Source organism: Sebastes fasciatus, chromosome 6 (assembly GCF_043250625.1).
Source record: "Sebastes fasciatus isolate fSebFas1 chromosome 6, fSebFas1.pri, whole genome shotgun sequence".
In the NCBI taxonomy this organism is placed as follows: domain Eukaryota; kingdom Metazoa; phylum Chordata; class Actinopteri; order Perciformes; family Sebastidae; genus Sebastes; species Sebastes fasciatus.
Window position 1 is genome coordinate 24,695,908 of NC_133800.1, and position 13,202 is coordinate 24,709,109.

The 13,202-nt window shown below is 45.5% G+C and overlaps 1 protein-coding gene across 13 annotated transcripts in view; it reads left to right on the forward strand.

Moving 5' to 3' along the window:
* ncor2 (nuclear receptor corepressor 2) overlaps positions 1-13,202 on the forward strand; it is a 106,565-nt gene that overhangs the window by 80,404 nt on the left and 12,959 nt on the right. For 6 of the 13 annotated variants that reach the window (XM_074638693.1, XM_074638700.1, XM_074638695.1 and 3 more), the window contains 14 exons: positions 737-1,016; positions 2,625-2,672; positions 3,020-3,184; positions 3,322-3,458; positions 4,280-4,379; positions 4,550-4,660; positions 5,345-5,448; positions 8,639-8,789; positions 9,943-10,092; positions 10,232-10,324; positions 11,106-11,323; positions 11,692-12,037; positions 12,135-12,338; positions 12,678-12,953. In XM_074638693.1, the coding sequence (XP_074494794.1) occupies positions 737-1,016; positions 2,625-2,672; positions 3,020-3,184; positions 3,322-3,458; positions 4,280-4,379; positions 4,550-4,660; positions 5,345-5,448; positions 8,639-8,789; positions 9,943-10,092; positions 10,232-10,324; positions 11,106-11,323; positions 11,692-12,037; positions 12,135-12,338; positions 12,678-12,953 (2,383 nt within the window). The remainder of the gene's footprint in view (positions 1-736; positions 1,017-2,624; positions 2,673-3,019; positions 3,185-3,321; positions 3,459-4,279; positions 4,380-4,549; positions 4,661-5,344; positions 5,449-8,638; positions 8,790-9,942; positions 10,093-10,231; positions 10,325-11,105; positions 11,324-11,691; positions 12,038-12,134; positions 12,339-12,677; positions 12,954-13,202) is intronic. The other 7 variants (XM_074638701.1, XM_074638705.1, XM_074638697.1 and 4 more) reach the window with 3 other exon arrangements.

A 13,202-nucleotide genomic window follows, 5' to 3' on the forward strand; every position in this document is an offset into this window, starting at 1 on the left:
AAGGGGAGACTCGTGGGTACCCATAGAACCCATTTTCATTCACATATCTTGAGGTCAGAGGTCAAGGGACCGCTTTGAAAATGGCCATGCCAGTTTTTCCTCGCCAAAATGTACCCAAGTTTGGAGCGTTATTTAACGTCCTTTGCGACAAGCTAGTATGACATGGTTAATACCAATGGATTCCTTAGGTTTTATAGTTTCATACAATGCCTCTATCTTCACTTCACTTTAATTAGTTGCGTTAAAATGAATTTGCATTAACGTGTTATTATCGTGTTGACAGCCCTAGTATATTACATCACACAACTGTTCCCTGAAAAGCATCTGAGCTTTTACAGCCTTGGAAAGTGTCTTTGACCCAGGTAGTGTTTTGTAACAGAAAACTGATTTGCCCTCACACACACACACACACACTCTCCCGTTGCATTGGTATCAATGCCATCCTCGTCTCTCTGCTTACAGAGATAACAGTATAGCAGGCGGAATTGTTAAGTCATATTTGTATAAAATAAGCCAGCCAGATGGAGGATGATGGGATAGATTGCTTTGTGGAGAGGAAATAAGATCCCAGGCATTAGGGAAACGTTAGCTCACCAAGAAATAAGAGATGTTTATTAGCGATCATGTTCATCAGATAATGTACGCGGCTAACCGTATGTCAAATGCCAGGTAGAAGTGGGCTTGTGTTATGTGTGGCGGTGGTGTGATTGTAACCTTCCTCTCATCCTGTGTGCAGATGCCAGAGGCCTCCATGCATGGCGGTCAGCGGAGCGGATGTGGCAAGGCAGTGCTACCCCCCCATGCCCTGGCATTGTACCAGCAACAGATCACCATGGCTCATGGGGAGTCCTCTCAGGAGGTCAAAATGCAGCAGCAGCAGCAACAGCAGCAGCAGCTTTCAGGCCAGCCGGGCAAACAGCAGCCGTACACCTTGCAGGCAGACAGAGACAGGGAGGCTCTTCACAGCAGCAGTCCTCGTATTCGCCCGCGGAGCCCCTCCACCAGCGACAAGGATGGTACGCACACCTCCGTCATGACAGAAAGAAAACTACCCTTTGTTGCTTGTACACTCAAGAAGCTGATAAATCTCCAAAGTCACATGAATACTTCACCAGGCAGATAGCATTTAGAGAAGTACAGGATGTTTTGTAAGCTTGAACCCCTCTCACAATTTCCATGCCATAATTTTCTTTCTGTACGATCCATCATATTACTGTTCTGCAGGCTGTATGTATGTGTGTATCACATGGTATATTGCTAGAGTTGTAAAATGAAGGCTAAATGGAATCAAGATTAGCACTCTAAGGGCCCAGACACACCAACCCGACATCAAAGTTCTTGCGGTGGCGAAGGCCACCAGTTGCGTCGTCTCACGTTGCCTTTGTCTTGGCCAAAAAGTTGCATTGGAACACGCTGCAAAGACTACAGCCGACGGCCAGTTAGTACGTACATTCTGCGCCTGCGTGAGATGAATTAACTCTCCATACCAGCAGGTTCTGGTCGTCTGTATTAGTCAAAAAGGGAAACCGGAAGATCGAGGACGGCGGATATACAAGCCGCTGTCATGATACGTACATGAAACAAAGCGGCGTTTGCCGACCATTTTCACACCTCTCTCACTCACCACATAACTTCATTCCAGATGGCTATGTCGCTGTGAAAATATCTGTGTATTGGAGTGATCAGATGAGATGAAGATGAAAAATGAAAAGAGCCTTCTGTGTTTTTCCTTTTGACTTTACACGCTGGCTTGCTTTCCTCACGTCCGTTTCTCTTCTCCTGCTCTGATTCGCTCAAGCTGAACAGCCAATCAGAGTGTTTTCTCTCACTGACGGGCTCTGCCGCTGATTCAACATGCTGAATCGGCCGAAAAACTCTAATATGGGCAGACTAGAGCCGACGGTGCGAAACACACCGAAAAAAACTAGGCCGACGGACGCTCACTGGCGACCCCAAACTGTCTGACGGCCGACTTCCGGCTTGGTGTGTCAGTGCCTTAAATGAGGACTCGTGAAATGTTAAAAAAGAAACTGGAGGTTACAACGAAAGTGCTGCATAATACGCCGTTTTAGCAGCATTTGATCTAGTTTTACTTAGTTGGTCCTTGCTACATGCTCTAACCTTGAGTCTGTGTTCTCCAGTGTTTAGGGTATTCAAGTGTTTCTGGGACACTCGTGGAGAGGGAACTGATAAATGATCTGGTATTGCTATTGACCCAGAAGGGAATATAGGCTAGTTCAGTGCACTTACTGTGAGCTTGTGGAACGTGAATCTTTGAGAGCACAGTGTTAAGACTTTTAGCAGCAGACAAAGACGGGTCTTTTATAACCAACTGGGCCCAGCAGCTGTGAACTCTGAGTGCACGGCAACCACTTTTTCATGCATTTTTAGAAAAGAAAAAGGCTTAAAAAGCTTCTTCATGCAGTGTCTGACACAGAGGCAGGTGTAGACATATTCTACATTGTAGTGCTATTTACTAACATTTGGCTGTCGGTGAAAACAAAAGTCACACCTTGTTGTAATAGTAGTAAAGTGTTTAATGTAAGTCAGTGCATGTTTTTTTTGTGCGAGAGAGAAAAATCTGTGAGGATGCGATGATCTGTGGTGTGTTTGTGTCCCTTCAGAGCTGGAAGGCAACGAGAGGTGGTTACTGACCCTCCTGCAGGGATTAAGTAGGTTCACCCCTTGCCACACCATTCCCTTTTTTTAATTACACCTTAACCACACCGCAGGGTGATCACCTCCTCTGTTGGATTTTACTGTGTGTTCTTTACTATAAATATTAGCAGTGGCTTGTTGTGTATGTTGGCGTATTAATTCAGTGCTGATGATATCACCCTGGCTAGGAAGTGGCGTGAGGGGTTCTATGTGCTCAAAAGACAACAATGACATTGGTGTTGATGTTGTTGACGAAATAACAGTGAGCAGCAGCTGAAGGACAGCTTCTTTAGTTTAGTTCAGTGGAGGTCTAGCTGCGTGCTGTGCTCCAGCCCTGAACTCCTGTGTGTTGTTGTTACAGAAAAGTCCCGGGCTTTCTCTCCGCACGGCGACGCCAAGAAGCAGGCGATGGGCCCCGACGACCTGAGGACGTCCAACTTGGGTCGACCAGTTCTCTCCCCCTACCCAATGTCCCCACGAGACATGGCCAAGATCAGTCACGACCAGCACTTGCTCCACTTCAACTGTGAGTCCTATATTTATATTCTTAACCAGCCTCAGTTGTAATATGTGTATTGTATGTTGTATTACATGAACTTTGAACAAAACCTCCACTTCTCCCTCTGCCGTCACTCAAATCTCATAATCTCTCCGGCCTTCTAGCGTTCCAGCAAACAGGCCACCCCTCGCTGCCTAACCTGCCACAGGACAGTGGACGGCTAGCAGCAGTGAGGCCCCTCACGATGCCGGAGCCTCCGCCACTCATTTCCTCCAACAAGCCAGGAGGCTCCATCACACAGGTATAGCACCAACACAACTCATCATAGTTGGACCACAGAAACCATGGAATTGAAAATTATTATTAGTTGTTTATATGCCTGGGTATCTTTTAAAAAATGATGATGTCAGTACCAATACCACCCTTAAAGTGTTACCAATACCAATAGAGTACTTAATTCGATACCCATCATGTGAATGGAAGCTGTGTGTGTGTCCCAGTGGCTAGCTAATCGCAGCCACACTGCACAGTGCTCATACAGGAGTAACCACTGATAATAACGACCCACGGTTGCCGTGGAACCGTAATGGCCACCCTCCAGGTCTCTCCCACATCAAGTGTTAGCTCTGTCAGCACTTGTTGCCGCTGTTAGCGCTGTGAGCATCGTTAGGTGCTAGCCGTTGGCTCGGACATCTCCGTGTCGAGAGCCGTGTGCAGGCAGTCAATTCCGGCTGTATGCGTTGTAGCTGCTGCGGCAGTGAGCCAATCACACGTCGCAATAAATTGAAGAACGCTTGTGGTGACTGGCTGCAAGCAAAGCAATCGTCTTTTTCTAGATCTGGACACAAAAAGGATCGATTGCAGGTATCGTTTGACTGTAGAAGTTTTGATGGTACTTGGTACCGGGTTGTTTCGGTCGATACCTTAAAGGTATCGAGTACCGATACCCAGCCATAGTTGTTAAATATAATCATATAATAATAATAAATATAATCTCGGTAGTATACGCTACATAATTTATTAAGATAGGGATAAAAAATTGACTGAATCTGACAAACTTATTTCTATGCTAGAGCAATGATTCTGTATATCACCATAATGACCAAATACTTGTTTCTTCAGGGCACCCCGGTGCAGTTGCACAGCCCAGCTCATGGGTTGGACCATGGGAAGATGACCCCCACACAGATGGGGTTGTCTTGGATGGATCCGAGGAAAGTGGGTGAGTAAAATTGTGTGGAGGGACTAGTGCACTTCAATTTTTCTTTCCTGTAAGTTGCCATCCACTTCGACCACAACTGATGTTGAGGTCTGGTGCATCACCATAGACATGTCTTCCTCATTACTGTCTCTCTGTTTGTCTGCTGCTTTTCCCAAACTCTCATTACACAGGAGGTCCTTTCCCTGTGATAAAGCAGGAACAGTTGTCCCCTCGCAGCTCGTCCTCTCAAGCTGACAACATGTCAAGCCAGGGGTCGCCTCATGATGGTGCTTCTGGACGTGGTGGGTGACTCACCTCGTCTTCTCTTTTATTTGATTTCCAAAAACTGATATGAGTGCTTTGCTTTCTTTGTCTTGTGTAGTGGGTAAAACATGAATGCATCTTGGGAAAACACAATTTTTCTCAGCTGAGTATTTTGCCCTCAAATAACAAAGTCAAATCATGAGTTTCCCCACATGTTTTGTTCAGCACTGTCATGCCGAAAAGATTAACCTCCCCAGCATGACAGTGACCTGAGGCGCACAGCAAAGGACCACACTGGAGTGACTTTGGGACAAGTCTCTGAATGTACTTGAGTGGGCCCGGCTAACCTCAAATCTCAATTGAAAATCGGTGGAGAGTTGAGTTCACTGAAGCTCAGCTAATCTGACAGAGCTTGAGAGGATGTGAAGAATGGGAGAAACTTGCCCAGATCTGTGCGTGCAAAGCTAGTCGATGCAAACTCAGGAAGCTTCAAAGCTGTAATTACTGCCAGTGGTGTCTCAACACAGTTTTCCTTTTTTAAAATGAATTTGGAGAACTTAATAAGGTCATGCTTTCCCTCTTAGTAGATACAGTGTTTAGACTGAATATTAGAATTATAGATAATACTGTAAAATACTTTTAAGACAGTAAACGGTGATCAAAACAGCCTGCAGCATTTGCTTAAACTACTCTTAATACAGCTTTTCTTACTATCTTCACAGGTTCTATTCCAGCTGTTCAGGGGGGTAGTATCACTAAGGGCATCCCAGGGACCAGAATGCATCCAGATTCCTCCGTCTACTGCCGAGGGGGCTCCATTACTCAGGTGAGCTCAGACCAGCAAAGCACTGTGAGTCTAGATCCTTCTTAAGGCTGTAGTACCATACAGGAGTCAGGAATGTCCCAGTCAAGTTTTTAACTCTCTCTGCTGCACAGTGTAGACATGATTTAAAGTATACCCACATTCAAATTAGTTAAGTCAGTCCTATTTTGATATGTTTTTAGCGAAGATTAATATCTGTTGTTTTAGACACAGACATGAGCCTTGCTTACCATGCACGGCAGCTGGATTCTCGCAATGTCACGAGATCATGCAAGAATCGTGAGATCATATATCACACTAAAAAATCCATCTTGTCAGGCTTCAAGTGATGCGTTTGTGTCCAGCAAGCCAGCGACCGGACCAATCAGCGTCCTGTGAGGAGCTACTGGCAGCTACGGGCGTGGCTTAGGCGTGTGTGAGACGACACAAGTTCAAGACCTTTATTTGTCCCCAAGGGGTTTTGCCACAGTAGCAATAACAACAACATCAACAACTCGACACATAAGATCATAAAAAAAACACACATGCAGAACCACATACTAAAAACACACATGGAGAGGCATCAGTATGTTCTAAACGACAATGAAGAGGTTAGCGTAGCTGCTGCAGTAGCATCAGTTCTATCAGAACTGGAGAGTATTTCTTCATTGAAAGAAGAGCAAAGAACGGCACTGAAGGCTTTTCTCCATGGATTAGATGTTTTCGCTCTTCTCCTGACTGGCTTCTGCAAGAGTTAGATTGACAGTTCATCCAGTCACCTGCCAAGTATTTTTTGAAAGTGCCTGCCCTTTTCCAAACAGTGGACTGCTTCTCAGACGGTTCTGTGTAACAAACCATCTGGTGGTTCAGGTTAAGTCCTTGCCGTTACCCTTTAAAATATTCTAAGGCTGCTAGTTTTATGATGGAAAACTGGCGTAATCTAAAGACAGCCCCCCCGCTACTATGTTTTCACTCTACTCTGTAACAGAATCTCCCACACAGTATGTGCAGTTTGCTATCGCTGTGTTAGGTGTGGCAATCCTGAAGCGAGTGCGTTATGAATATTTTGCTGACAGTGTTCAAATTTGAGTAGTGCATTACGACAGGCAACTGGCAAACAGTTCAGTTCCTCTTTATTTGGAGAACCTCTGAACAACCTCTGAAATTGATTTACATAAGGCAGTTTAAACGTGAACCACTGGAAATGAGCCGTTCTGCAGGTTTAGGAGAGACTTGTTATTATATATAATATATAATTATATTTCCCCTCAGTGTGCAGGAGCGGCACATTCAGAGGCTGCTGGATGTAAATAGTGAGCTGGAACCGACTCTGTGTTAAACTGTGTCAAGGTTCATGATAGTAGCAGCTAATATGGCTGGTACACACTCGTAATTTTTCATTACCCCCACCTTTTCTGATGGCTTTTGCCCAAATCAATTCTATCGAACCAGCAGCCTTTGTGTTACTGAGCTTTGATTTGTGTACTTATGATGAAAGTGCTGTGGCTGCTGGATTTCCCTGCTGCTGCTGTGACATAACCACAGCTCTGAGTGGCCCTGTCACCCTAGCAACAGGTACACACTGTACCGCGTCTGTTCCCTCTTTTATTTATCTATTTACTCTCAAGCCAGTCATTGATATGCTCACTGTAATATCACATCCAACTGGAGAAAACGAGTGTTGAGGGGGCCGTTATCCACCGTGATGGATTAGTAAGGAGAAGGTGAAAGCGATAAAGCGTAATCAGTGCCGTTGCAGAGGGACAGCTCATTTGTTTGTTTAGCTCACAGCTAGATTAGCACCCAGATATGGAAATGTTGCACTTTGTTAGGGAGTAGACGAGGACTGCTTTAGTCAGCGCCATGTGATCCTGTAAACATAACCCCCCCCGCCTCCACCCCAATTACATAGAACCCTACTAGTCTGGCCTCCAACCGTCAGCAGCGTCTTCTTGGAAAAGCTGCGACTAATAGACACGAAATGTGATCTCAGGCACTGCTGTGTCTCCTGCTCAACCGCCCTCCCCCGCTCTCAAGCACTGTAGAAACATGAGTCATACTCTGGGTACGAGGGATGTGACTAACAAAGCCTGTTGTCATCTATTGTTGCACCTCCGCTTCTTCAGAGAGTACTACTTTGTATTTCACAGCTGTGTTTGTTTTTGTTTCTTTATTTCTTTATTTCTTTATTCGGATCACTGTTATCTGTCACCACTGTAACAACGCTCTTTCTGGGGCACAAACAATTCAAGAAACAGAATACACGTTTTGTTTGCATGTAACACTTTATGCATTACAGTCTGCTCCAGTTGCATCCAATTCAACAGTCCTGAAAAGAAAAACTAAGACTATTTCCAGTCACTTACACAATATGTACCATAATACTATCAATCCGGATTGTTTTTCACCTGCACTGTGACTTTGCTGTTTTCGGAACAAATGTTGTGAGGGGCCTTTATAACAGATATTAGTCAATTATTCTATAAAACAATTTATAAAAAAATGACTTTTTAGTGTAATCTCTTCAACGTTGTAGTTTATTACACGGCTTTGTGGAATACTCGATTCTGATTAGTCAATTGCAGCTATCTACGGTCTGTTATTTCTTTATAACAGACCGTTGCTATGTATTATAGACCGTTGCTATGGGCGGCATTCTGATCTCAGACTATAAAGGACCGTTTTTGTGCCGAATTATTGATTTCTTATGTAAGCGGCCCTGTGATAAGTGTGATAATGTACAGCTAGCGGGTCATTGGTGCAGGGGTCGGGGTCCATTGCATCGTTCTATCGGGGTTTATTTCACAACAATGACTGGCTCGCTGTACATTATCCCTTTCGTATTGCTCTGTGAATTTCACAGTATATATCCAGCAGTATAATTGAGGAAATGCTATTGGTAGCTGCTAGCCGGTGCAGTTAGCTACAAGGAGGAGTCTGTTGGGAGTGCTACATAGCCCGGCGCTCCTTGAGAAGACAAATTCAAGTTGGTTTGCTGAGTACGAGGCTTGATTTTATGTGACTTTGGCATGTAAAGGTGGTTTTGAAAACTATCTAGCTTGACTGAAATGAGGCCTGTAAATGGCGTGTACTGACAGTCAAGGCCGTCATTCATAGGTCCTCTACAATTTGTCATATAAACTTGTCCTTAAGAACAGCCACTCCTGCACGCCAAGATGATAAAGTCCATGTATGTCTCATCTCTTCGCCACAGGGGACGCCGGCTGAGGTGCTGTATCAGGGAACCATAGCCCGTCTGATCACAGAGGACAGCGCCAGTCGAGTTGAGAGGGAACGGGATGAGGCGCTGTCTAAAGGCCAGTTGGTCTTCGAGGGCATCAGTGGGCACATCCTCACATATGACCGTGAGTACATCAACTTGGCTGCAGCATATTTTATGCCATAACCAACGATTACCTTCATTTTGAGTAAGAACTGACACAACCACAACAAATGGAATAGATGTAACACATTGTTTCCAATGGATTGTATGGCGCAACGGTGTCCTAGTGCAGCGCCAAGCAAAGCGCAGGTGATAGTTCAACCTAGTTGTGCTGCACGCTTGGATGAATGCCCCGCACAGCCAATAGGAACGAGGCAGGCAGCAAGCCAGACACGGAAGTAACAAAATGGAGGAAAAGTTCATTTTGGTAGTTTCAGAATTCCCCGAATTTTACGACACCAGTCTCCACATGTATCGTTACATCGAGAGGAAAGGCCTATCTTGGAAAATGGTTTCAAACCAAGTTGGAATCCCAGGTTTGTTTTAATAATGCATTGTGATCAGATCAGATTCAACTTTATTGTCATTGCAACGTAAATGCAGTTAGCATCCAACCAGAAGTGCAAAAGAAGCAGTAAAGTGCAGTGCAATGTACATATGTAGTAAGTAAGTAAGTAAAGTACGTACATTTATTTTTCAAAGTGTCATGAAACAAAAGGTGCCCAGCCAGCATGGGCTTTCAAGACACTACAAACAGGAGCAATAACATAATGAGAGTTAAAGAACAAATACACCTCCATGCATGTCAAACAATGTCAAAGCAAATATGAACATAATCCATCTTTTAGACATTACAGCTGTAAAACATAACTTAGGCACATCTGAGGAAAAGACCTTTAACTCCTCAAACATAAAGCGCCCTCCTACGCTGTTGGTAGGCATTTAACACAAACTGAGGAGTTTGAACAGTATTGACAGTTTGACCAGAGTGAGAGTGAGTACAAACATTAGACAGAAGTATAAATATGATTACACTAGAAGATATAACCAGTATATAGACGGTGGTATAAATAATATGAATAAATCTAAATGCACTATAGGTTAGATATAAGCAATATAACCAGAACATCAAGTGGTGCACACACCGCCTCCAATCTCAAAGCTGTCTTAAACTTGCAAGCACTATACTGCACCTTGAGTCATCCATGCAAATTATTAGATCTCATTGAGTACTAGCCCTAAACTAAGGGGTATTATTTACCTAATTATAGTAACATCTCAAATGTCATTTGCAGGCCCACCTTCTCAGAGCTCTAAAGACGAGGGCCGAGGCCCCGGGCAGTCTGGGGAAATTCTAGGCCTGAAGCGTCCTTATGAAATTATGGAGGGAGGCATCTCTAGAGGACTGCCTATGAGGGATTCACTGTCTGCTGCCAACTGCGAAGGTAAGAGACGCCCCCCTTAACCCTGTGTCACTCCCACAAAGAGCTACTGGATGAAATCCTGTGTTTAATCATTCAAGTCTCGTCATTAATGAAATCATTTACCATAGTCTTACACCTCACTACTCCTCCCCCACCGCAGGTCTGATTGTTCGAGCCATGCCTCACGATAGGGACAGTCCGCACCACACACCTTACAAGGACGCTCATCACATCCGTGGCTCCATCTCACAAGGTAGGATGACGCCTCAAAATAAAACATGATTTTCTCTTCTTATTCAAAATGTATTCATTTTAAATCTAACTCCCGTTCCCTTCTGCTGGGAGCTTTTTCCCCCCACTGTGTTTCTGGTAAAAGCCTTAACATCATCATTTATGTCTAAATCTAATCTCCTCGGGCTGAATGTACATTAAAGAAGAAAATGCACTGTGTGTGTTTTGATGACACTAGAAGAGAAACAGGCTGACACTGTTTTACCAATAACAGATGGTTATATGTGTAGCAGATCAAAGTGACACAATAGGACTGGGAAAAGTCGTAAAGATGTTGCGGCAGATTAAATATTTGAACTGAATGTAAATGTGTCTGCTTGCAAGATAATGCTGTTTAATATCGTCTCTGTTTGCACTCTGCGTTTTTTCCTGAAGGGTACTCGCTTGTTGTGCTCTCACTTCATCAGACTGAACTCTCAGTGCTCACTCAGCAGAGCTGCAGAGAAAGATAACTTCTCCTTTTTTCCTTTCGAGAAACAGATTGTGCCAGCTTACCAGAACTCACCCGCTGGCAGGAGCACTTTCATGTTGTTATTCATATTCATCTGTCTGACAGCAGTAAAGTCAGATAACCATCTTGTCTCATCTTAGAGCGATAGTATTGGATGAAGCTGTTTTCAGAACCCCTGCTGGTTTAGCTGAGCTGATATATCACAACCTTTTTTTTGTACCTCTTCTGTCCGTTTCTCCATCTCCCTCCCTGTCTAAACTCTGAAAATAAGAGATTTTTAATATGATTTCAGGTATACCTCGTCACCTGGACCCTCAGGATGGCTACCTGAGGAGGGAGGCTAAGCAGATGAAGAGAGAGGGCTCTCCACCCCGCGGGTCCGGTTCGATGTCCGACCCAATGAAGGGCAGAGACGCCATGGTGCCCACGGTGAAGGAGGGCGGCCGCTCCATCCACCTCATTCCCAGGGAGGAGCTCAGACAGCCTGGCAAGGAGGGCATCATGCCACAGGTACACACACGCTAACAACACATGCAGAGGCTCTCCAACCCTTAAAGGGACTCAATGTAAGAACCAGAAATTGCTTGTTAACAGTGGCACCTGTGGCCGTTAAGTCAACGACAGTCAGCGTCCTGTTGCTCGCGTGAGCATTGGTCAAAACAGTGAGGCGACAGACACAAGACTGAACGTGGTTGACAAGCATCACCTCCCGACCGTGGTGAGAAGGCACAGGGGAGACACTGTAGTTTTGGTCTCCTGGGACGGAGGCGATAACATTACTCGCTTCGGAGCCCCGTCACTTCACTCAGCAGCAGTCCCTTTTAATGTTTGGTCCTCTCTACACTTACCTGATTAACTCCTGCTGTGCTTCTCTTCAGGGAACACCCATGAAGCAGGAGGCAGCTGGTTCAGGGAAACGTCATGATGTCCTCTCCATCATGGCCAGTTCACCGCGTTCCTACCACAACCCACCCACCCACATGGAGATGCGTGCTGAGAGGGGCCGTTACGAAGAGGCACCAAAAGGGCGGCCCAGCGCAGTGGTCAGCACGGCAAGCCCCATCGCCCGCTCTTCTCCCCTCACACTGGGGTCAGAGCAAGGAGGCAAGGCCCATCACAGTCCGGTGGGCTATGAGGACAAAGGCGCCTTAAGGGCCCCTTACCCCGGGCCTTCACATCGTGGCTCCCCGCTGTCCAGGGAGGCAAGCCAAAGGCAGCACGATGGTGGGTATATCAAAACAGCTGGAATATTTTAGAACTAGATCGTTCACCCCGTAAAGGCCGTACTTGAAATTCTTTTGTTTCCTTGTTGTTACTCCAGGTTCCAGTAAGAATCCGACTCAGGAACGTAAAGCCACACCAACCCCCAGGGAAATGAGTGCCACCAAATCGCCACTCCCAGGTGTTCCAGATCAACAGACCTATGAGCGTCTGCTGCAGGGCCTCGGGGCCGCAGAAGTGTACCGCCAAATGCCCATAGCCTTCGATCCTGCCTCGCTGCCCCGTGGCATCCCCATCGACCCAGGTACAGTCACAGTCAAGATATCAGCACGTGTTCCCTCTCAGGTGTTTTCAGTTATTCTGACCTGATCAACTCAATTGGGTTGAGCTTTGCTGGGAGTTATGAGGCCACCAAAATCCATGTTCCAATAATAATCACAAAGGCCGGCTGTACGTTTTCCCTGCTTCAGAAAATGCAGTAAAAATTGGCCTGACGGCTTAAACAAAACAGTAGAGGGAGTAAGATGTCAATCAAGCACAGTCTGTACAGTCCTGAGAAATGTCTAATTAAGAAAAATAAATGTAAACATCTGTGTGGTCTTTAATCATTTTGATTTGTAATTTATTCCAATATGAATGACAGATGTTTTCCTGACTTCATACACAGCAGCCTACTACTTGCCTCGCCACCTGGCGCCCAACCCGGCGTACCCTCATCCCTACCCCTACCTCATCCGTTCCTTTCCTGACACTGCGGCCCTGGAGAACCGCCAAACGCTGTTCAACGACTACATCACCTCCCAGCAGATGCACCAGTGGCCTGCAGCTGCTGCCATGGCGGCCCAGCGCTCAGACCTGCTGAGGGGCTTAACTCCACGAGACCAGCAGATTCCTCTGCAGTACTCTGCAGCCCCACGTGGTAAGGCTAATGGACTTCATATCACTCACTTTAACTCATATTTGTCTGAGGTGGTGTTGTTCATTGGCCTTTAAAGATGTTTGGCAAATTGAAAATCTATTTTCAACGGAACAACTGTAAGCTCCCCCAGCACAGACATCAAGTGTGCTGTACCTACAGATGGAGCGTTTGCCGTTACTAAACAGCAGGTTTCATGTTTCCTGGATTTCTTTCAATAATAGAATCATCTGTAAACTGAAACAGGAACTT